The 23,385-nt window shown below is 42.7% G+C and overlaps 7 protein-coding genes across 7 annotated transcripts; 6 read left to right on the top strand and 1 right to left on the bottom strand.

Moving 5' to 3' along the window:
• Positions 1-1,736: 1,736 nt before the first annotated feature.
• Positions 1,737-3,009, top strand: BDB00DRAFT_769670 (phosphatase 2C-like domain-containing protein; the record flags this gene model as incomplete). The annotated part of the gene is made up of 5 exons (XM_053119829.1): positions 1,737-1,994; positions 2,089-2,354; positions 2,399-2,443; positions 2,556-2,790; positions 2,866-3,009. The coding sequence occupies 5 exons, from the start codon at positions 1,737-1,739 to the stop codon at positions 3,007-3,009; spliced, it is 948 nt and encodes a 315-aa protein (XP_052976235.1).
• A 527-nt stretch (positions 3,010-3,536) lies between these two features.
• On the top strand, positions 3,537-5,443 carry BDB00DRAFT_840302 (Aldo/keto reductase). The gene is made up of 7 exons (XM_053124751.1): positions 3,537-3,615; positions 3,723-3,823; positions 3,922-3,959; positions 4,051-4,212; positions 4,321-4,392; positions 4,509-4,929; positions 5,018-5,443. The coding sequence occupies exons 1-7, from the start codon at positions 3,590-3,592 to the stop codon at positions 5,161-5,163; spliced, it is 966 nt and encodes a 321-aa protein (XP_052976234.1). The 5' UTR covers positions 3,537-3,589; the 3' UTR covers positions 5,164-5,443.
• Positions 5,444-9,517: 4,074 nt separating this feature from the next.
• Positions 9,518-10,131, top strand: BDB00DRAFT_575600 (uncharacterized protein). Its single transcript, XM_053117918.1, has one exon. The coding sequence runs from the start codon at positions 9,589-9,591 to the stop codon at positions 10,048-10,050; it is 462 nt and encodes a 153-aa protein (XP_052976233.1). The 5' UTR covers positions 9,518-9,588; the 3' UTR covers positions 10,051-10,131.
• A 3,302-nt stretch (positions 10,132-13,433) lies between these two features.
• BDB00DRAFT_840293 (uncharacterized protein) lies at positions 13,434-13,875 on the top strand (the record flags this gene model as incomplete). The annotated part of the gene is made up of 1 exon (XM_053124750.1): positions 13,434-13,875. A coding segment is annotated over exon 1 (167 nt), but the record flags the coding sequence as incomplete, so codon positions are not given.
• A 71-nt stretch (positions 13,876-13,946) lies between these two features.
• Positions 13,947-14,306, top strand: BDB00DRAFT_875808 (uncharacterized protein; the record flags this gene model as incomplete). The annotated part of the gene is made up of 1 exon (XM_053127405.1): positions 13,947-14,306. One exon carries the CDS (start codon positions 13,947-13,949, stop codon positions 14,304-14,306), a length of 360 nt encoding a protein of 119 aa, XP_052976231.1.
• Positions 14,307-15,373: 1,067 nt separating this feature from the next.
• BDB00DRAFT_840287 (uncharacterized protein) lies at positions 15,374-15,658 on the bottom strand. Its single transcript, XM_053124749.1, has one exon. It carries the CDS (start codon positions 15,650-15,652, stop codon positions 15,473-15,475), a length of 180 nt encoding a protein of 59 aa, XP_052976230.1. The 5' UTR covers positions 15,653-15,658; the 3' UTR covers positions 15,374-15,472.
• A 4,516-nt stretch (positions 15,659-20,174) lies between these two features.
• On the top strand, positions 20,175-20,688 carry BDB00DRAFT_840267 (uncharacterized protein). Its single transcript, XM_053124748.1, has 3 exons — positions 20,175-20,562; positions 20,612-20,631; positions 20,655-20,688. Exon 1 carries the CDS (start codon positions 20,185-20,187, stop codon positions 20,356-20,358), a length of 174 nt encoding a protein of 57 aa, XP_052976229.1. The 5' UTR covers positions 20,175-20,184; the 3' UTR covers positions 20,359-20,562; positions 20,612-20,631; positions 20,655-20,688.
• The last annotated feature ends 2,697 nt before the right edge of the window (positions 20,689-23,385 follow it).

Raw genomic sequence — 23,385 nt, 5'->3', positions numbered from 1 at the left:
TTGTCGTTCACATAGTGGTTTTTCGTTCTCAGGTTGCTGTGCTCTGACACAGCAGAATTTATACTTGCTTGAGCGCCCAAATTGGAAAACCCTCGTGTGACGCCAGCTGTGCACCATCATTAGATATTTTTAGCAGTGCATTTCCTGCAGTAGCACCTTTTTGGGCGCATTATCCCAGACGCACTGAGACATTGCATATTCGAGATTGGAGGGAAATTTTCTATCAGTTGTCCCATATGAAGTTAGGTCTCACGCTCAGAAACGTGAGTGGCGTTCTTTGTCGTGTTTGAAAAGAGAAGGTTGAGTTTATGTCATGTTTTTTGCTTGTTTTTACGTGCCACATAATAGGTAACTTGCTATCTTTTGTCATCCTTTGTGTAATAAGCACCTATCAGCAGCAATGTAACTACATACTGGAGAGCTTCTTTTTGCCTCCGAATTTAAAATGGCATGCCGTAGTTTATTGGTCATTAGTTGTTGCATCGGCTACACTAGACAGTATAATATCAATCTCAGATACTTGTAATGTGTAAACGAAACCAAAAGCGTCGCCAGAGAATGACAGAGTAGAGGTGGTAGATCCTTATACACTACGCTGGGTCCAGAACCTTTCTTTATTTGTGACAAAGGCACATTTATTTACCACGGCTTTACTGAAACGTCGATAGCCACAGTCAAGTGACGAACAATAGTTATTAGACAGAGACAGATCAGATAGAGGAGAGAAGGAGGAAGGTGACGCTATTGAATGTACCTATGCAGGTCAGTTAGCAAGCCTGCAGGTTGATCAACATGATTGTTTTCTCATCCAGTCCACACACACACACATACACACGACAAAGAAGAAGAGTTTGGTGAGACTGATAGTGTAACCAAGTCCCGTTATTATGCACCCCATACCGGAAATTGGTCTTCCTGCTCTTGGCAGCTGGCGCTTTTGTTCTAATTTTGGAACAGTGAATTGTAGCACAATCCCTCCAACTCTCTTTAATTCTGGGGCCGCAAACGATGATAATAATGGACCTGTCAACCTCCTCCACCGCATATTTTGCTCATCATCCTTATGTACTCTCACTCTTCCCCCCCTCCTTATTAATACAAAAGTGATCGGCGTTCAACAATCGTCATTGTTTCCACACACAACGAAAGTAAGATAAGAAGGTGATGGTTAAGAGCAGAGACGCATTGGTCCAAGTAGCTAGATTCGATACATCTACCGTTGGAAGAAGACGGATGACAATGGCTATCCAAGAAAAGAGAAAAAGGGTGCCCTTTCTTCTACACGCCTCATCAATTTCATTTTGTAGTAACCCCCCCCCCCTGTTTCTTCTTGACAATAGATGGGGGAGGAGAGTGTCACTAGAACCGTTGGTTGGCTCCAAATTTCAAACTTCGATTTTCTCTTTTACTTAACTCACACTTTACCGTCGCCCGGATTTCCACACACTCTCTTTTTTTTTTCCATTTTGTTTCCTTGTTCCAGCAACGCGTTCCTGTGCAACTTGTCCACTTCCTCCTCTTCCTTCTCGTACATACACCTTTTCTCTTCCTCTTTCTTTTGGAGCCCACATTCACACAGCTACCATAACCAACCTCCAGCACTACCAACCAGAGCTATTAGTTTCTCTCTTTCCCTTTTACAAAGACTTGTACGGCACTAAAACAACACAGCCCAACTTTTCTTTTTCACCGCAAACGCTTGGATTTCTGCAAAGCTACGAGACCTAACAAAAAAGATGAGTCAATTGCAATCGGGTAACGGCACAACAACAAATAACAACAATGGTACCGGCAATGGCAATACAAGCATTACAGCCGACGGTTTTTCCATTGGTGTCGCCGAAGACAGAAATAAACGTTGTCGTCGAACAATGGAAGACGCACATTCTTACATTACAGACTATATTGGCGTGCCACGACAAGGCTTCTTCGCCATCTTTGACGGTCATGCCGGTAAAGCAACTGCTGATTGGTGTGGCGCGAACTTTCACAAGGTATTATTTTTTCTTTCTCTTTTTTCTCTCGTATAGATTGCAACCTTTCTGTTTTTTGTGAATACGTAACGAAGACTAAAAGTACTATTAATAGACACTTGCTGAATGTTTAAGCGTGCATGAAGGAAAACCCATTCCAGAAATTTTAAATTTGGCATTCCTCGAAGTTGACCGACAAGTCAACTTGAATGAAGGCAAATCTTCGGGCTGTACTGCAGTGGTTGCATTTGTGCAAGCAAAAGGCGATAAGGTATGTCTGTATATAGGTTGCACTATTAAGAGATGGGGGCAAAGGGTGAAAGTGGGCTTGTCGATTGGGAGTTGGAATGAGGGCAGAAGAGGCGGCTTTACTGAGAGACAGTAAAGAGGGCAGAAATATTCTAAAAGGGAATAATTCATTAGAGAACCTTGTACACCGGTAACGTCGGCGATGCACGCGCAGTACTTTGGTAACATTAATAATTTTTTCCTCTATCCTGTTGACAAGGAACAACAACAATTATGCTAATTTTTATACATGCACTACCACGCATCATGGTGGTGATTATGATGCTGCTGCAGTCGCAAAGGAAAGGCTGTTCGATTGTCGTATGACCACAAGGGATCAGATCACCAGGAGGCAAAACGTATCACGGACCTTGGCGGCTTTATGATGAACAACAGAGTAAACGGTGTTCTGGCAGTAACTCGGTCGCTCGGCGATTGTGTCATGAAAGAATTCGTAGTGGGCAACCCATATACAACCGAGACAGAGTTGGGCCAAGGCGATGATTTCTTGATCCTTGCTTGTGATGGGGTAAGACATTAAATAGTCTGAATGAGTATGTGAGTGGAAGCTAAATGCAATCTCTGTTGTTGGGGTCAATAACAGCTATGGGATGTATGCGAAGATCAAGACGCGGTGGATTTGGTCAAGGATATCCAAGACCCTCAAGCAGCGAGTCGGAAGCTGCTGGATCATGCCCTTGCCAACTTTAGTACCGACAACCTAAGCATACTCGTCATCCGCTTTTAAAAGCAACGTATCCAAACCTTCCTTCTCTACCGGACACATACATACGAACAGACAAAACCACCCACGCACAATGGATCTTGGGTTGCCAGGGATGAAGAGGTTAGGAAGCTGAGAGAAACGCTTGACAGGGCTCGGGAGATGGGACACATTCTTCTTTATTCTGTTTTTATTTTCTCTCTGCTTTGGTGTGTGTGCGTGTATGTGTGATGTTTCCTTTTTCTTTTTCCCCCTCAAGCATCTGTCTTCACGCACAACAATCTCTACTCCGTGCTTCCTTTTTCTATACAAATCCACCCTTTTTATATTTTTCTTCCCCATTGTACAATACTAATCACTTTTTTATATAAAAAAGGAAACTGTTCTATTCAAAGTTTCACCATGTAAATATGTAGTAAGTCCCCCATCTTTAGCAATCCAGTGCATTCTACATTGCGGGGAGGCATTGAGCCGACACGCTTTTTCAAATTCGTGTGAGAATCTGCAGTGATAAGAGACCGGGAACCCGGATCCGCAGTAATAAAATACCGGGTTTGAAGTCTCCCTACTTTAACATTCAGCAAAAGTACTTTTACAAATCATAATGACACGCATGAACATTATCCTCGGGTATAAAAAATATATATATATTTTTCCTTTTTCGAAGGATACAACATAATATGAACTGAAAGTTAACACGTAACTCTTTTATTTCTTTTTGCCAATGACATCAAAAGTACAATGACCTTTGGTAAAACCCAAAGCAGTCGTATCACTGATACGACTGTTGTCAAAAGCATTATTGACAAGTTTGGTGAATTTGAATATACCGAGCTTGGTAGGTATTAAGCCATAATGATGTTAATCCCATCTTTAGACAAGTGATACGAAGGAGTAAGGTTGCATAGTTTCTCATTTCTATATATGCTTTTATAGACACAGCACGTGTTTATTGTGAAGGCACGACAGAAGAGGCAAGAATAAGCACCAGCTGATACATTATAGACACAAAGAAAGAAGATAGGGCGGTTGTGCTAAATGTTATAACGTACTCTATGATTACAGGTGCTTGCAGATGTGGGTGCCGTCCAGAACTTCAAGATAGCAACCAAGGTAGCACCTCGTACACCAGGAGATCACGAACCTGAAAAGCTCCAAGCTTTCTTCCGCACCTCCCGTGAAAAGCTCAAGGCTGAAAAGGTCGACATTTTCTATCTTCATGCGCCAGTAAGTAGCTTATACAGCGATGTCGTAATTACTAGTATTGGCTGGAACTTATAACGTGACATGTCAATTACCTTAAAGGAACTCATCCAAACCTATTATAACATTAAGGATCACGCTACTCCTATACAAGATACCTTGGCTGCTGTTCAAGAACTTTACGAGCAAGGCCACTTTGAACGTGTAAGTCGTGCACCATGTTTTACTTCATTACAAGAACTAGTACTTTACAGGGGAAAAAAATACAAACGCCTCATGCTGCTACATGGATACATACAATTCTCGCGTTTTCTGTGTAGTTTGGATTGTCAAATTATGCAGCTTGGCAAGTGAGCGCTATCTGTGAAATCATGGCCAGCAAAGGATGGGTGATGCCAAAAGTTTATCAGGGCATGTATAATGCCTTGACACGTGACGTTGAACACGAACTGTTCAAGTGCCTTCGCCACTACAATATCGCGTTTAATGCATATAATCCTTTAGCCGGCGGTTTGCTTAGCCCCCACTATGAAAACATGGCAACACAGGTCGAATCGTATTCTCGTTTTGATCCTAACACCGTACAAGGCAAGCAGTATCGTGGTCGATACTGGAATGAAGTTTACTTTGAAGCCGTTGGTAAAGTGCACAAGGTAGCCAAGGAGCATGGTCTCAGCCCAACTGATATTGCTCTGCGCTGGATGGTACATCATTCTCTGCTAAATGCCAATGAAGGTGATGGTAAGCAGATAACTACATACCCTTTTTGTTTTTCTATGATATATTTCTTTTGGTACTCAATGTTACTTGGTTTTACATAACGAATTAGGTGTAATCATTGGAGTTTCGTCATTGGTTCAATGCGAACAAAATCTTAAAGCTGTTGAACAAGGTCCCTTGCCTCAAACTATTGTGGATGCTCTTGATGATGCTTGGGAGGTGGCTGTTGTGAAATGCCCTCCCTACTACCGTTAATCATATGAACGCGTCGTGAAATATAAAAATTACTGGATGAAAAAACAGTTTGGGCATTTGGTGGTGCTGTTATACGAGTAGTATTTGTCTAAGCCCTCAACCTAATTTAGGGGCGAACATTAGCTTGCCACACTTTATCTGAAAGTCTAGATTATCTAGTACGATAGTCCCTTTGATGACCAATCCACATCGAAATACGCTCAACGATTATCATACGAAACATCTCTTATTACATATCTACAGAGGAGCTACATAGTTGGAATGTATATGCTTATTGTCTTATGTTAATTATCTAATACTAGATTTTAATACATAGATTCTTATTTTTGAAAATAACTCAACTGGTCGCAAAAAGAGCCAACATAACCTATACATGACAAGAATTTGAATGACGATGATTGACAGCTGTATACTATATACAGATGACGGTACATGGAGGTAGGATGAATGAGAGTATGATAATGTATTATACAATACGGTATTTGTGGATATATTCATCGCCCACCATCTATGATACTCGAGAAATCATTCCGAATGTCATGTCTAAGATGCATAAAGCTTGTTGCCGTGCTTTCCACATTAATTTACATCTTACGACGCTCAGGATAAATCAAAAAATGAACGAGGAGACGCGTTTAATACCACTACTACGTACGGAATGCCACCAACTGCAAAATTCAACGCTCAGTAGTAGAGTGGTATAAGGATACCGGGATTCCTCGGGCGGAAAAATGCTACGACACCAGTCATTATACCAAAATGTCTCCGCAGCCGACAACAGCAGCAACAGCAATTGGTTGTCAATAAAGCAAACTCATAAGCCTTACCAAAGAAGGGGTTTCATGGAGCGCGAAAAGCGAGGACATCTTTGTTAAGGACATTGGCTGGTACAGTACAGCTACTCGACCGCCTACGATAAAGACCAGATGTTGGAGGTCTGACGCACGTTCATTGGTAGCCATACGCCAGAAATTCATGTTCGCTTTCTGAAATTTTTAAATGCTCTGGAAAGCTTTCCAAGGCTTTCGAAGGCTTCAAAAAACATCAGGTTACGATCTTAAACATACGACGCAATACGAGTCACAGTAGACATAAAACTATTTTGCCGTCCCTGCTACTGCCTACATATGTGCTGCCAATCATCCTGTATACCCTGACTGCTATCTTCACATTTCAAACAAAAGCCAAAGTCATGCTTGCTAATTACATATTTCGAGTAGTGGATGTAAGGAACAACTCATGACGACGCGCTCTATAATTTCTTTTAACGTCACATCGACAGGTTGTCGCTCCCTGGCGGTGCTGCTGCTCCTTTCTACTCCTTCTGTTCATCGACATCCTGGTTGTTGCGGCTGTGTCCCTTGACCGTCACTGCCACTTCTTTCTTTGACTCGGCCGTTGTGACATATTTTGATTTTGGAAGTCAAACTTACTTGGAGTGAACTTGGTAGCGATTTCCATGTTATTGAATTGGTGCCCTGGAAAAACTTTCCGAAGCACCGTTCATGCATGAAATCATAAGAGATTTTTGGTGTTACACACACTCTCGGAAATGTTCCCACTCGACTCTTGCCCCTTATGCATATGGTACACCGATAAGAGGCAAGCTTCAGTGGACAGAAAAGAACGAAACTCATCGTGATCGCCAAGTAGCGAGATGGGACGAGTGTGTGCATGGAGCCTGGAGCGTCTACAAGTGCAGGTGTTATCGGTGTGAAGCATGGCCCTTGAGAGATTGTCATCCGTTGTTCGCGATCCTTGTGCAACATCGGATGGTCAAACAGGTCAAACTGTGACGCCTACAAAAGAACTGGACTCGACTGCGCATTTCCCTTTCTCTTTCTTCTTCCTCACTGTCGAAAGATCTTTTCCACCTTTTCCACTTCATTGAACGATACCCTTTTCAGCTTCTTTATTGAAGGGTTGCCTTCTGCTACTTGATCCGAGTGGATGTACGTGCAGAATCAGTATTCGTTATTGTTTTCGGCGTACATTTGCGACTTTCATTAGGATCTTTGTGGCGCAGTGCACGAGTCGCTGTTGCAGCGAGCCCTATCCGTGAGCGCACTACATGCCGTAAAGTTCTTTACCGCAGTGCACTCACAAAGTAAGTATACACGTAATTCCCCCCTTGACAAACTGCTCTCACCCATCTTCTTCTATTTGAGGGCTGTCTTCTACTACTTGGGTCCGAGTGGGTGTACGTGCAGAATCAGTATTCGTTATTGTTTTCGGCGTACATTTGCGACTTTCATTAGGATCTTTGTGGCGCAGTGCACGAGTCGCTATTGCAGCGAGCCCTATCCGTGAGCGCACTACATGCCGTAAAGTTCTTTACCGCAGTGCACTCACAAAGTAAGTATACACGTAATTCCCCCTTGACAAACTACTCTCACCCATCTTCTTCTATTTGTAGTGATTTGTTATTGGGAGGTGTAGGTTCCTTTGGAACTGAGGCTTGAGGAGACCAAGGGAGAGCAACCTCTCCTTTGAGGAACGAAGGATTCATATACAAGCCGGTCATTTGCAAGCAACAATAAATAAACGTGTCTTCTTCTGTCTTTGTGTACAATAAATTTTATTGATTTCGTTTCTACTCTCTTGAAGAAGTGTTTCTAACTATCCTGAGCATGGGCTGATCAAATAACTCTTATAATAAATGCTTTTCGAGGAGCAGCTTGCTGCAGGAAACGAGACCAGCCAATCTCTGAAAGGAAATTATGAATTGTGCATTTGCCGGTGTGGTTCCGTGGACAGAGCGATCCATTTACTAATAATACAACCAGAAGTGCGATCTCTGGCGTGCCGTTGGAGATGTTCACTTGCCGACCACAGTGTTGTATGGCTTTATAGGAGATTTGTTTGGATTTTCATGTTTAGCTCTAGGATCGGCAGCGACACTCTATCTTATCTATGATGCTGCTGTGAAATATCATCGGGGCGGTCAAATCCAAGTGTAGTTACTATCTCCACAAGTAGAAGTAAAAGAGACTTCTTTAACACACATTGCTGAACAACCAAGCATATCAATCATTGGTCACCCAGATGTCATAATATATGTTTAGTACATAATTATGCTCGATACTGTAATTAATTGCTGTTGTTGTACTGAAATAGCATGACCTTCCTGCGAGATTGTGGACGACTCATTCTGCTAAGCAGATATTGTTTGATTCTTGATGTGTTATATGATAATATTCATGATGATGTTTTCAGTGTTTTTCCATATATATTTTCGTATGTAGTACCATCGAGTTTTGTTAATGGCAAAACCGCCGTTATCTATATTTTGCACAGCGATAAGCAGTGTATATCGATGCTTTCAATTATTTTATGCGGATTGTATGAGAACGTGTCTGGCATTATATATTTGCTTTTTAATTCAACTTTCGTTAAAAACTTGTCAGAAGCAAATCAATGTTCAATGGCAATCTTGGGAGAAATATGTTCATCTTTGCACTATTGATCTAAACTTTCAATATAAATTTGCATCCAACATGTCGAGTCTTGCTGATGGAAACAGACATGTAGCTGACAGCAGTCAGTAACAATTCCTAGAACCAACAATACGTCTTCCATTGATAGTGCCAATCATTTTTGCGCCGCCACCTCCAGTAGCGAAAGAATGAAATGTGAACTATCCATGCCTGTATTCGGTACGCGCACGGGCAGCAGCAGCAGTAGGAGTAACCGATTACAGAATAGCTACGAATCTACGGCCTCTTATAACTGCTCGACTACAACAGCAACAACGCTAGCAATAGCATTGGTCCGTTTATAATTACAACAACCAATCTATCATACGCTGAATTCCACTCATCTACCGTTAACATCATCATCTACGCCATTGCCGCTCAAAAATTACATACTATGATGGTGGCACTGACAATTCAGACTTTGCACATTGCTTCTTTTTTGGAGCCTAGTGCTATAGTGGCACCGAAGTAGTAGTAGGGCAGGAGGACGATTTACAGTATTCAATTTTGCTAAACGGCCAACGAGAGAACTCTATCACCAATGATGAAGCATCTCTGGGAATCTCGCCAACAATTCTCCAACCTAGTTAACATTATCATCACGAGGTAACAGAAGGAAGAAGAGTCAGAATCAGGGCTTTGCTCTCATCATCACCTAATGCGGATTACTATCTTGGTCAGTCTCGGGTATGTGTATATCAAATATGAGGAAAAAATCCGGCAGATAATCCTGATCAATGTTCTCTTACATTATGAACAGCAACAGCAACAATTACATGTAAAATCGGTGGTAGGCACACCATCGTCAGTGCACGTCGTAGTCAAGAAACAACAAGTGCAGCAAGAACAACAATGTATTTTCTATATCCAAATTACTGCGTTTATCCAAGCCCATCAATGGGTGCTACCGTGTCAACGAAACTGCGAAGCGGAAACCGAGCAAACGGTGATGGTGAGACTTCACGTGCGTTTGGCAGCTCATCTTTGCCGATGGATTTTCGCTGCGCCGCTGTGTCTGGCGATTACAAGACTTAACCCAGCCCTACCAGTGCTGATGCGCAAAGCATTTTCTTTGATGGTGGCGGCGGCACTTTCAGTAAGACAAGGAATGCGACGTTTGATGCAGCTGATTTACGTATTATATATAATAATAAAGCAGCGCATTACGCATTTACATATTCCTACTAGTGGTACACATCATTGGCAACAGTCGGCTATATTACTAGGGGCAACAAACGATCTAGAACTTCTGTGGTACAATCATCAATTACAGCAGTGGCATCGGACGACCCCGAAAGAAGAAGTAGGAAGAATGAGCCTTGCACTTTTTGTAGCAAAATGTTTTCAAGAGAGCGGGATCATGGACGACATGGAGACACTTCGTGAGAGCCATGTAGAAAGACAAGACTAGTGTGTACGTGTAGCCTGAAGTGAGCACATTGCAAAGGGGAATGTCAGTGAGGTTGCAATCCGAATGCCTCGGGAGACGACAGACCCATAGTTCAGCGTGTCCAGAGTGTGCTTGTCGGTGTAACATGGCATCACCTGGGCTGGCAAGTGACGCTGTCAATTTTTCTTTTTTCCTTTTTTGGATAAGTTGACCAAGCGAACAGATAAGATATAAAAGCACGGTCTGGTTTTACAAACTGTTTGGACAATGCATTGTCGCGCAGTCTTAGATGAGTCGCCATGGAATCAAACGATTGCATTACAGTATTTGCAGGACCTAAAGGCACGTTACCCCTCCATAGCACCCATAACAGAATAAGCAACATATTTTATTGGGGCTCAGAGCCCTCAATTTAAATAAACTTTACTCATACAAAAAAAAAAGATATAAAAGCACTACATGGAGATAATTTTTGCTACTTTGCTCCTCTCTCTCTCTCTCTCTTTCTTTTCTTTTGAATCATGAAAATTGTGACCAAGATTTCGAATGCAAAAAAGTACCCGTGCACAGTGTCGACGAGCATAACGATGAACCGGGATGGCCGCGTCCAAAAGTTTGTCGTTTCAGCCAGGACTACCCGTAGCAGCAGAAGCAGTGGCAGCAGCAGTAGCAGTGGCAGCAGTGGCAGCAGTGGCAGCAGTGGCAGCAGTGGCAGCAGTGGCAGTGGCAGTGGCAGCGGTATGTAGTAGTAGCAGTATGTAGATAAATAAAAGCATATTTTTTTTTAAAAAAAAAGGCAGCATTGCGCTGTATAAAATCAAAAGATACGTCGCCGTATTTCTGCTGTTACGTACCCGTGTGTGTGTTTTTGAGTGTGTTTTTCAGTAATTTAAGTCATCAGGCATGCGAATGGGCCCACGAGAACTATGGGGACTCAGGCACAGGATATGATTATTAGACGCTAAAGTCGCTTCCCAACTGTTGTGACGTGCTGACTAAAGCATTCATTGGTGGTGAAGACCGTTGGAGTGTCCGATGGATACAAGGGATTATCGCGTATCTTCGTTGGTTTGGCCTCGTCGCGGCCAGTAGTAGATGCATTACATACACTGTATTTCTTGAAGTGTTATTTTAAAGAAAAGCTGTATCGTATATAATCTTTATGCCTTGGTATACTTTTAGAAAGCAAAAAAACAATTAGTAATTTTTAAGTCATATCCACTCTGAGGATGTTTTTGTTGCTTATGCTGTAAATTAGTTGGTAGGTTTTCTGATAAGGCTTCTTTCTGTCCTGATGGGAAGGAAAAACTCTATTATCTGAATTAGAAAACAAAACACGCATGATTTGTTATACTATGGTTATACATAGAGGGAACACCTTACGCTTTACTTTTTTACACCATTACCACAATGTATACCGTCAGATTTATCTTTAAAAATTTGATTTGCTTTGTTAGTGATTAACATACATAATTGTCATGCAACGAATTATTGGACGGTCGAATTGATCGATTAGTCCAATTTGCAAATATACTTTTTCATGTTAACTACATATGATTTTATGTACGCGAATGATTTGACGGAAAAAGTGCTGGCCGAGAAATGCCAGTCCCAGTATTGCCACTAAGCTCTCGACCTTTAGCCGTCAACAAAAGCAGGTAGTAGAAGAGGCTATCGTGTATCAAGCATTATTGGAAGATTTAACGATCTTTTTAGCCGAAAGTAAACTAAAAAGCTATGACTACTGTTATATATAGCTTATTTATTTTTACAGTAATTCGTTCTACAGTTGCTGTACACGATCCTGTCATAATATTTATTCGGTATCTGCTGTCTTTGTTGCAATCGCGAAATCACCATATGTACAGAAAGTTTCCAGCAAGTCAGCAAACGAACCATGTAATTCGTTAAAACCGATGACAAGGCCGCGGTCTATAAGCTTGTTTCTATGATAGGTTGCAAGTCTGTATATCTGAGAAACAGAAACAGATTACGTCTCTTGCTATATGTAGGCAATGGCTTACCCAAAACTGGATGATCCGAGCTCTTTATCCATTTCACAGCGTTGGAATGAACTCTCGCGATATCGTCCCAATTGGCCTTTTCGCGACGTTTTCAAATGAGATCACTGGTACACGAGGACAAGATATGGCCGTGTCCACTGAGGCTTGCCCGTTTGGTGAGCGCCCCCCCCCCGGCTAGCAGTTGACGACCGTCTTCTGGAAGATTGACAAAAGAATCAATCTGTTACCCCTCATCATCCATCAAAGGAATGATGTATCGTACTTTCGAATTATACAGACCGGTCAATCAATACTGACCGGGGTAGCCTATTTATTTGTAAATCAGGAAAAGTGCAATACAACTGGCGACGGTAAGATGCTGTACAAACTCAATTTGAACTGAAACAAATTAGTCGTTGATATTTAAATTCGTATTGGTATATGTGGTAAGCCTTATACGGCAAAACATCGGAAGGTGGTCCGAAGCTTGAGAGCCATCATATCGTACTGTCCCAAGTCCCAAGCTTTCGTGGGTCAATTATTACAGCCATTATTATGTTCCATGCCATATGTGGGTAACAAGTGAAAGGTATGCCACGGCAGCTATTTTTATCGTAACTGTATGGACAAGCAGGATCACGGAGAAAAAGTAATAAAAGAAAAGCGTTGCTGTACATGTGTCGAACTGCCTCCACCTGGAAACATATGTGGCGCTCCAAATGCAGCTCAATCTCAGGCGATCTCCCAAACAGATGGGCACATCCACGAGGATTTAGGCTGTGATAGAAAGCCATTTAGAACGTTTGTAAAGCAATTCTACTATTGAGTATGAGCATTACAGTATTCGATATCAAAAGATTTGATCTTGACTGTAGAGTGCATGTCGTGCAGATTTAAGAGAAACGATAGTTTAAGCACACAAAGCTCGATCAACTTTTTCCAAGTCTAAAAGAGTTCCTGCTGTTGCAAGAAACTTTCTGATGTGCCCAGTACTGATATTGCTACATACCCAACGGGTTTCACAACAATTTGACATTGTATTACATGGTCTTTCCATTATGCTTGCGTCAAACGGTTGCCTAGCTATTATGTTTAGAATCGATCGAGTCATTGCAAAGTAAAAGTAATTACGAATCTAATGTGAGCCATTTGACATTGTCAGCATTGTATAAGAACAAGGACACAGCACGCCAAAACATGAGTTCTTTCCTAACTGTCAACTGAAGCGGCGAAGACGATTGAACACAGTCAGAAAGAAAATGGATATTGCAAGGTGAAGCGACACGCAAATATCTTCACAAGGAAAGAAATTGTAAATGAGTTTGAGCAGGACATAAAGTAAAAGAGCAGGTTTTTATTCATTGTAATATTAGAGTAAAGAAACATTTTATAAAAGACAAAAGTTATCGTTATGAATATCAATAGTCGAAGGGTACAAATTTTATTAAAAGAACACAATCAGTGGACAATAAAGACAAATAATAAGAACGCGATTTTACAAAGTGACCTCAACAAGCAGTTCGCACAACCCGTAGGCTATACAAAAAGCATGAAGAAAGCAAGAAGAAACAGAAGAAGTATGTAAAAGGGGGAGGAAAAGAAAGCCACCAATGCCTCGGCCTGGGAGTCCCAGTCTCCCACACATTTGGCTGGGTCAATCAACCACAAACCCAGCCATCATGGTACAAACGAGTGGGAACCATGACGTACACTACGTTTCGAGAGAGTCAAGTGCAAGCAATCGGTTGAGGATTGCCTGTGAGTGGGGAAGGGAAGGAGGACGGAAGGGAAGAGGAAAGGGAAGGGGTGGGGGAAGAGGAAAGGGAAGAGGAAAGGGAAGGGGTGGGGGTAGGGGAAGGAATTGACTCTCGAAACACCCAAAAAAGAAAAAAAAAAATTTGCTGCTGTTGTCGAATGCTGGAGGAGCTGCTTACTGGATACTCGGATGCTGGGAGCCGAACACTGAAGCTGGGAGCTGATTGCCGAGTGTCGATTGCCGAGTGTCGATTGCCGAGAGTCGAATGCCGAGAGTCGAATGCCAGAGAGTTGATCGCTGAGAGTCGAATGCCGAGAGTCGAATGCCGAGCGTCGATTGTCGAGAGTCAAATGCCGAGAGTCGATTGCCGAGAGTCCAACGCAATCTACAGTGGCACCTGGCTCCTCATTGCGACCCCCACCATGGCAGACCAGACACCAGCAGACAAGGCATCCAACCGAAAGGACACTACCATATTTCTATGGCGAGAAACCGAAAAGGATTTCTCCGTCCTCTGATCTCGCCTGAAGATCGGTTGTGGCCAACACCGTTGAACGCCAGACTGGACAGCCCAAAGCAGGGACCGGTTGTAGGCAGCCAGGGGGACCACGGGAAAAAGGCTGAGACCAGGACCGACAGAGGCAAGACCAGGACCAAGGGAAGAGCCAGAGCGAGGGGAAGACCAGAACCAAGGGAAGAGCCAAGAGAAAGACCAGGAGGATCCAAGGGAGTGAAGGGAAAAGAAAAGTGAAGAGAAGAAAGAGTGAAGAAAAAATTTTTTTTTGTTTTAAAAAAACACGTCCAGGCCCGTGCTAAAAAACAGGCAGAAAGCAACGTCACGACTCAACTTTTTTGTTATGTTCACACGTTTCTTCCATCTTTTTTCAATGAATACATCAGCCGAGGGAATGGTTGATAAAATGACAAGCCAAATTTGAAGCAGTTATACAGGATGACGGCATACATGAAAAGCCATCTCTGACACTCTTTTTTAAGTTCACTATCATGCAGCTTAGGATCGTGTATATACTTTTTTGATACTTGATTAAGAGTCGTCTTTTGTTTGTTAACATGCACCATGGTTAAAATGCCAAGCCAAATTGAACAGCCTGTATACAATACGCGCATACAGTAAAACAGCCATGCCTTGACACTCTATTTAAGTGCCACCCCATCATGCGCTTAGGATCGTGGGTAAACTTGAAGATTGAGTGCGTCTTTTGTGACACACGCCACCACATCGCACCATGGTTAATCCAACAACGGCCGAGACTTTCTACAATGGCTCATTTATCCCATCAGGAAGCTGGATACGACCATTCAGCACATACTTACTCCAAACCAAAAATGATGTATATTTTGCCAACACCTTGCGCGAATATATCGTTATCATCCGAAGCTATTGTTCACCGGCCAATATCGACGCGGTACAAATCCAAAAGTAATCTCGTATTCAACATAAGCAACATTGACGGTAGACACTGTACCGAGACCCTTTGATCCCTGGCTTGAGCTTGGCGCTAACCAAAACTAGTACATGCCCAATCATTCTGATCATAAGTATTTTTTTATGGTCTGGAGGCAGAACTTATTCCCAACAGAGTGTCCAGAGGAGTGACGGACTATTGGGTGTGAATACATGTATGAGAAAATGAGGAACAGAGAAGTGACGGAAAAGAGAAACCTATTTATATGTGCGGTGATAGATGGCAGTGGCATGAGCAGCTACTGCCTGCGGAATGAAAGGGTGGCCTTCGAATATGAAAAACCAATGTGCTGACCAGATCGCTTGAACGATGGCGATGCATAGAAGAGTGGTTTTGGGTTGGGAGCAAAAGCGACGTGCGAAGACAGCAGTCTTCATCGCATGTGCGATAGCCGGCAGGCGTGGATCGGCACAGTGAAACGGTGCCCGAACCAGCTGATGATAAGTATTGATTAGCTTGCATAACACTATCCGCTATCATCGCCCATCCGCTCGTTTCCACCTGCCACTGCCAGGTGCTTTTTTTTTTTTGTGACAAGACATCCATTCTAAGTGCATCATAAGCAGACCTTCTCTTTCTAAATTATCGTAAAGGATATCAAGAGATCACTAACGACATACGCCTATGCATCATATTGCGTCAGTCCATACAGTATCGGCTTATAGCCGCCCCTCGTTGTACAGGTGTAAGATCTTCCACATTCATGATATAATGGCAATCGTACTGCTACTGCTTACATAAGCTGGATAATCCGAGTATAGTGTTTCCGTGCTTTACAATTGTGTCTATGCTACAATGCTTAGCTGGTTGCCGTGGTAGTTGTCTGTATATACTTTTGATGTTAACCAAATATCTTATCTGATGATGTCTTTGGACAGTGTAATTGTAGTGTGTTTGCGCTCTGTATTCTCTTTTGAAAAACTAGCAACGAAGGTATTCTAGCGAAATGCATGCACACCATAGCTAGTGCTTATACAGTATGTAGTTAATAGGACTTGACGTATACGTATTGTAACAGTGCATATTTTATTCGGTGTAAGTAGTTTCAATCAATTGCTCCATAGTGTTGGGATACAGTAGTAGGGTGATAAACGTAGGTGAAAGAAGTTGAAGATTTAATATAATATATATATATATATATATTAAAGTATACTGTTATTGAGGAGCCTTTTCATACTTTATTGAAATTACTGCGCATAAACACATCCGTGTAGAGACATCCTAGAAAGTTTGAAAAGCATTAAGGAATGTTTTTTCATGTACCCTTTAAGGTTCTCTTCTGTTGATATATCGACTGATCTGTAGTAGCAATAACAAGTGAACATCCTTGCGGACAACTCCCACAAGTATATATTTATAGGATGAGTGTAACCTGATGAGGATCAAAAATAGAAGAGAGTGTCCGTATCAAAAGCCAATGTGAAAACAGAAATTTAGGAATAGCCAACACCACATACGACTGTTCGAGTGGGACAACACCAAGATTCACATTATTGTATTGTAAGGCGGAAAAACAGAGTGTTTGGAAACGAATCTATGCGTACGCCTCTCACATACGCTTAAAGTACTGATGTGTATAGACTTAAATTGTCTCAGAATAACCGTCTGTTTTATTGTGTCAGTGGTAGAATTGGGGCCGAAACAACAGATACAATACGCACCAATACTACTGATTGACGCTTTACAGTGTAAAAAGTAGACAAACGAAATACACAGGGAAGAAAGATATCATAGGAGATTCCTCTAATAGAGGTACAGCGATGGGTACACAAAAGCACCAAAGTACTAAGTTGATCTAGTGACTACTATGATAATGCCAAATTCGCTGTCAACTCATCAGTATGCACTAACGAGGAGATGATGGTTAATCGTGCAAGAAGTGAATTGAAGTTTACACTCAGAGGGCGCACAAGAAGGTGGAGGTACTACTAGCCAGGGGAGGTGTGTTTTGATAACAAATACATAGAGAAAGCTATATGAGCTACGCATGGGGGTTCTGCAGCAGCATGTGAGGTAAAGTAACGATGGCAACGATTGCTATGTTATGTTGTAAGGAGGTGATTATGACACATCCGGTCCTTCAGTTTATCCGTGCGAGTATAGCGGTACCTGCAAAGCGCTTCCTTGTCGACCATGAGTCTTTGACGTGTGATCACATTACAGTAGGTCTCTCAACACCTTCCCGCTCACGGTCAAACCAGAGTTCATATGTATCATCGCCACTACCATACTCCACATATGGGACTCCCATTGGCATCAAGTGTTTCAAGGATCAACCTTCTGGCCCGACGGTGTAGCAGCCCGCATTACATTGAAATCAGTACTTTTTCATAGTGCGTTTGTCAACCCTCTTTTCTGACATTATAAATACCGACAACAACGGTATTTCAATAAATCATCGTCTACACAAAAAAGGTACCTGCAAAAGGTGCGGAGCTCAGTCCCAAGGTGAAACCTGGGTGTGTAATGCAGACGAGGCACGAACCGGGAGACATGGAGATACTCGGTGTATGTGTAAACCTCTTTTCTCTCTTAATGATATCCCATGCAGAAAAAAAGCAGCGAAGCAGCGAGGCTTAGGCAGTGCGCCATGGTTGTGTCGTTGTTTCAATAATTTGACAGTCAAGTAAAGGTTTTTTCCATCACCACTCTTGTCTCTTTCAACAAGAACCGTGATGGCAACAAACCTGGGCATGTAAGTAGAGCAATGCGCGAACGAGTTACTTCAATCAGTTCCTCACTCGCTCTTTCAAAAGAGTTCTTTTTTCTAACACATACTCCATTGGCAATTCGCTTTCTTTATGAACCCTTTCGCGAATCTGCTTTTGACACACGCGGTGTACTATGGAACCTTTACAGTGTAAGTTTTTCTCCTACCTAATCTTTCTTAAAAAAAACACCTTTCAAATTTCAATGATCTCCAACTTGTTTTTTTTTCCAATGCGTCACCAACGTTTCTTTTAATCATTGTCGTTGATTTTGCGTGTGTAGTAGTAGTAGCGGCGGCGGACGGATATGCGTGACGACTACAGGGTAACTATTTTTTTCTGTACTTCTTCAACTAGGGTAGCATTCTTCTGGTATTTACGTCTTAATAACTTGATTTTCTACGTGCTTTCGTTGCTGTAGTTGTTAAGATTTATCAGGATTGGTTCGCGGATTGGGCGATGCCTAACCTTTTTCTCTTTTGTCGGAAGGCCTGAAAGAAATTTTGGTTTACCTTGCGAGTGGAAGAGCGAAAGCATGGTAAGTTCGATTGCGCATGCACCTCTCCAGTAAATCGTGACCTGCGCCCACCTCTTGATCCTGTACTCCCTGTGACCGCTTGCTGAGTCCTGGAAATGACTCGATAAACTGACCACCGGCCGCGCATAGACGTTAGGTTCGGGGCACGGGTCGGCAACACGTAGAGACTATGCAGTGGAGCGCGGCCACAACTAAACGCGATGACTGTCAGGGTCATGCCGCCGTAGCAGGCAGCCATACGGGATTGGGCAGTATGGTGAGGTCACGTACACGGATAAGAGGAGGCGTCACAGAGAACGGTTAGTGGCAAAATATACACAAGAAAACGTCTGAAGAGCGAGCGAGGGGATAATTGCATCTATGATAGGTTCTGGAGCCCAGACGAAAGTGGAGGTTCTCCCAGCAATGGGAGGGTAGGGTAGGGGCCGCGACGATCTGTTCTGGAAATACGAAGTGGTGAGTGATTGTTTCAATTGTTGCTTGCTTTTACTAAATACTCCAAGTATGGCTTGCTCTAACTTCTTTCTTTGATAGTCCTTTGGCTTGTCTGCAAATATTGCTTGTATCAACTATATATTGACGGGATGTCCTATTACCTAACGATATATTTTTCATACAAAATAAAAGACCAGGAATCATCCTCGTATCATAATGCTGTCTTTTTGTTGGTTTTCGTAATCGTCTTAATGAAAGTATATACTTTAAATACATGTTCATTAGATGAGTTTGTACTGATTACATAAGCAATGATGAGACGCTGATGTTATATACTGTACTGTAGAAAATTTGATTCACTTTAACATGTTGGTGGTCATGGCCAGCTTTATAGCTCCAATTACATTGTCATTTGAAGTCTATCAAAATGGCTTTTGTGTGTCGACAGTTATGTATGCACGCATCTGGATCCAAAGAAATCCCCAATCTATATATGTGAAACAATGTACTTACTGTTGTATTACAATGACCGTACTAGATCAAGCAAAGAGTCAAGCTTGTGGTTGAATGCTAACGACATAAAGCAGTAATTAAATATGGTTCAACCGGGGAGCGAGATCATGCATGGAAACAGTCGCTCTTTGCAAACGAGCTGCGGGTCTCCAAAAAAAGTCGAGCATTTCTACTGTAGAGTCTAATTCTATGACAGTTTTTGAACACACAACTCGAACAACGGGTTCCCAGTTATTCATAAAGAGTTCCTGGCAGTTGCCAGAAAAAGTTTCTCTAAAGATATTTTCTGACGTGCCCAAAAAACTGATACATGCAACGGCTCTCACAAGAATTTTGACATTGTATTACATGGTCAGTGCATTATGCTTGTGTCAAACGGTTGCCTAGATATTATGTTTAGAATCGATCGAGTCAATGCAAAGTAAAAGTAATTACGAATCTAATGTGAGCCATTTGACATTGTCAGCATTGTATAAGAACAAGGACACAGCACGCCAAAACATGAGTTCTTTCCTAACTGTCAAATGAAGCGGCGAAGACGATTGAACACAGTCAGAAAGAAAATGGATATTGCAAGGTGAAGCGACACGCAAATATCTTCACAAGGAAAGAAATTGTAAATGAGTTTAAGCAGGACATAAAGTAAAAGAGCAGGTTTTTATTCATTGTAATATTAGAGTAAAGAAACATTTTATAAAAGACAAAAGTTATCGTTATGAATATCAATAGTCGAAGGGTACAAATTTTATTAAAAGAACACAATCAGTGGACAATAAAGACAAATAATAAGAACGCGATTTTACAAAGTGACCTCAACAAGCAGTTCGCACAACCTGCAGGCTATACAAAAAGCATGAAGAAAGCAAGAAGAAACAGAAGAAGTATGTAAAAGGGGGAGGAAAAGAAAGCCACCAATGCCTCGGCCTGGGAGTCCCAGTCTCCCACACATTTGGCTGGGTCAATCAACCACAAACCCAGCCATCATGGTACAAACGAGTGGGAACCATGACGTACGCTACGTTTCGAGAGTCAAGTGCAAGCAATCGGTTGTGGATTGCCTGTGAGTGGGGAAGGGGGAAGGGAAGGACGGAAGGAAGATGGAAGGGTAGACGGAAGGGAAGGAAGGGAGGGAAGGACGGAAGGGAAGAGGAAAGGGAAGAGGAAAGGGAAGAGGAAGGGAAGGGTGGGGAAGAGGAAAGGGAAGAGGAAAGGGAAGGGGTGGGGGTAGGGGAAAGAATTGACTCTCGAAACACCCAAAAAAGAAAAAGAAAAAAAATTGCTGCTGTTGTCGAATGCTGGAGGAGCTGCTTACTGGATACTCGGATGCTGGGAGCCGAACACTGAAGCTGGGAGCTGATTGCCGAGTGTCGATTGCCGAGAGTCGAATGCCGAGAGTCGAATGCCAGAGAGTCGAATGCCGAGAGTCGAATGCCGAGAGACGTATGCCAGAGAGACGAATGCCAGAGAGTTGATCGCCAGACAGTCGATTGCCAGACAGTCGAATGCCGATAGTCGAGTCCTGAGAGTCGAACGCGATTTACGGTGGCACCTGGCTCCTCATGCGAGCCCCACCATGGCAGACCAGACCAGACCAGCAGACAAGGCATCCAACCGAAAGGACACTACCATATTTCTATGGCGAGAAACCGAAAAGGATTTCTCCGTCCTCTGATCTCGCCTGAAGATCGGTTGTGGCCAACACCGTTGAACGCCAGACTGGACAGCCCAAAGCAGGGACCGGTTGTAGGCAGCCAGGGACCACGGGAAAAAGGCTGAGACCAGGACTGACAGAGGCAAGACCAGGACCAAGGGAAGAGCCAGGACCAAGGGAAGAGCCAGAGCCAGGGGAAGACCAGAACCAAGGGAAGAACCAGAGCCAAGGGAAGAGCCAAGAGAAGACCAGGAGAAGGCATGGGAGTGAAGGAAAAAGAAAAATGAAGGAAAGAAAGAGTGAAGAGAAAAAACGAATGGCCTGAAAAATGTGGGCGTATTTATGCTTTTTGGATTGACCCCGCCGCTTAGAAAAAAACACGTCACGTGACTTGTGATTCGTCATTCAATCAGCAGGTGGGAAAGTAAAATGGCAGGGAAGATACCATGTGAAGTAGAGGTGTTGAAGAGACACGGTCAAGCTGTCAAGAAGAAGGCGCATGTTGTCTGCGTGTTTTGATAGTCCTACGAAATATGTTTCACCGGTATCATGCAGGGCGTGCCCCGACGGTGTCGCCGCCTGTTTTTGAATAGGAAGATACGTGCACCCGTTGGGCCACTAGGCGCACAGACACGGTTTACAGTGTTTCAGCAACAAGATCCCAGAGAAAAAGTAAATGGCAGGTGCCGGGAATGATTGACATTGTAGAAAATAAAAATTACTGATATTGTAACAAGAAGCTCACATAAATAGAAGAAGAAGTTGACGACTGTGCAGTACACGTGCTCCAAAGCAAAGTGTATACCAAGGACAAGTGGTGAAGCTCGGTAACGGTAGAATGAGGATGACGTCGAGTGTCTTTGAAGCCCTTCTCTTTGCTAACAGCCTTTAACAAATAAACCTGGGTGGGTGCCGGCTGCCTCCCATAGAGCGTTCGCCATCTCTCCCAGAGAGTCTTTGCCATCGCTCCCATAGAGCGTTCCACAGGTCCAGGCTAACTAAGCCGGGAATAATGACAGATCTTCTGTATCGTAGCCGACAGTAACTCGATCACAACGCGCTTTTCACCTTTCTTTTTTTTACATTTCTGCGGTCGCGCAGTTCTGCTCGCGAAAATAATCGAAAGGAAAAATTTGTTGGGAGTCTATGCACACCAGCAACAACGGCGCTTAAGGCAAGCTGTTCTAAGCTGAGAGAACCGGTTTAATGGTATGTTTCGCTTGCCACGCCCCTTTGAACCCCTTGAATAACCGAAAACATCGTTGGCACAACTTTCACATAGAACATGAGAGTACACGTAAGACGAACTTATGTGCTCAGAATCAAGGCTTAGATTATGCATGCTTGACTCTCGTACGAGCCGACCATCCTGCTTTTTTTTGTATTTTGTTTTATTTCCACATATATCTTACATCAACCACACATACGCCAATCAAGCCATACCACGTCTGATTGACGTTGTGTCGATGCTGCTGAGGGAGGTGGTTGATAAAATGAGCGAACCAAACAACAGTATCAACCTAAAGAAACAGCCTGTATGGATGAAAGTAGCTCTAGGATGACACGCATACTATGCTGAAAACAGCCATGCTGCTTTATAACTTGACAATTTATTTTAAGCTGTCCACATCCAGCATTGCGGGCTTGGAGGATCGGCAATCGCTGATTGCCGTGGGCATATACTCGTTCAAGACAGCGTTTTTTATTTTCGTTACACACGCCACCACAGTTAATACAACGATATCCCATGAAGACGCTGGCTACGGCGTTCAGCACATATTACATACTCCAACCCAATCCAATACACGCTCGGTCATCCTGGTGATAAGATATTAAACAGCTTATATGACACTATCCGCTATCATACCCCAATCCCCTCGTTTCCAGATACTTTTCCTTTTTTTTTTTTGGATTTGAATTCGCCAATATCATATAACTTGTGGTGACAAGATATCCATTCTGAGTACATCATCAGCCGCCCTTTTCTTATTAAATAATCGTATAAAAGATTTAAGAGATCACAAATGACATACGTCTACTGTATAAGCAAAATCAATCGCCAGAAATGACTAACCTTGTATAACATTCATTCGGTTACTTTACTGTTTAATATTACCGCATTTTCTTATGCTCGTAATTAATATAAAGCGGAAAACAGCTGAACAAGTAAAGACGATACCAAAGAAGTTTGTACTTATGTCGACTTGGACGCAATCAGTAGTTTCAGCAGCGGAACGGTTGGCACGTATTTTCATCTTTAACAGA

The sequence above is a fragment of the Zychaea mexicana genome, assembly GCF_025766255.1.
Source record: "Zychaea mexicana strain RSA 1403 chromosome Unknown BDB00scaffold_78, whole genome shotgun sequence".
In the NCBI taxonomy this organism is placed as follows: Eukaryota; Fungi; Mucoromycota; class Mucoromycetes; order Mucorales; family Lichtheimiaceae; genus Zychaea; species Zychaea mexicana.
The sequence above is the reverse complement of the archived record's forward strand: the minus strand, read 5'-3'. Positions and strand labels throughout refer to the sequence as shown.

What these genes read in the sequence shown, in the direction of transcription:
- BDB00DRAFT_840302 (XM_053124751.1), top strand. Translation starts at nt 3,590, where the DNA reads ATGACACGCATGAACATTATCCTCGG. An exon ending in CGCATGAACATTATCCTCGG is followed by an intron (nt 3,616 to 3,722) that starts GTATAAAAAATA and finishes TGACATCAAAAG; the next exon opens with TACAATGACCTTTGGTAAAA. An exon ending in AAATGCCAATGAAGGTGATG is followed by an intron (nt 4,930 to 5,017) that starts GTAAGCAGATAA and finishes ATAACGAATTAG; the next exon opens with GTGTAATCATTGGAGTTTCG.
- BDB00DRAFT_840267 (XM_053124748.1), top strand. Translation starts at nt 20,185, where the DNA reads ATGAATATCAATAGTCGAAGGGTACAAATTTTATTAAAAGAACACAAT.
- BDB00DRAFT_840287 (XM_053124749.1), bottom strand. Translation starts at nt 15,652, where the DNA reads ATGAAGACTGCTGTCTTCGCACGTCGCTTTTGCTCCCAACCCAAAACC.
- BDB00DRAFT_575600 (XM_053117918.1), top strand. Translation starts at nt 9,589, where the DNA reads ATGGTGAGACTTCACGTGCGTTTGGCAGCTCATCTTTGCCGATGGATT.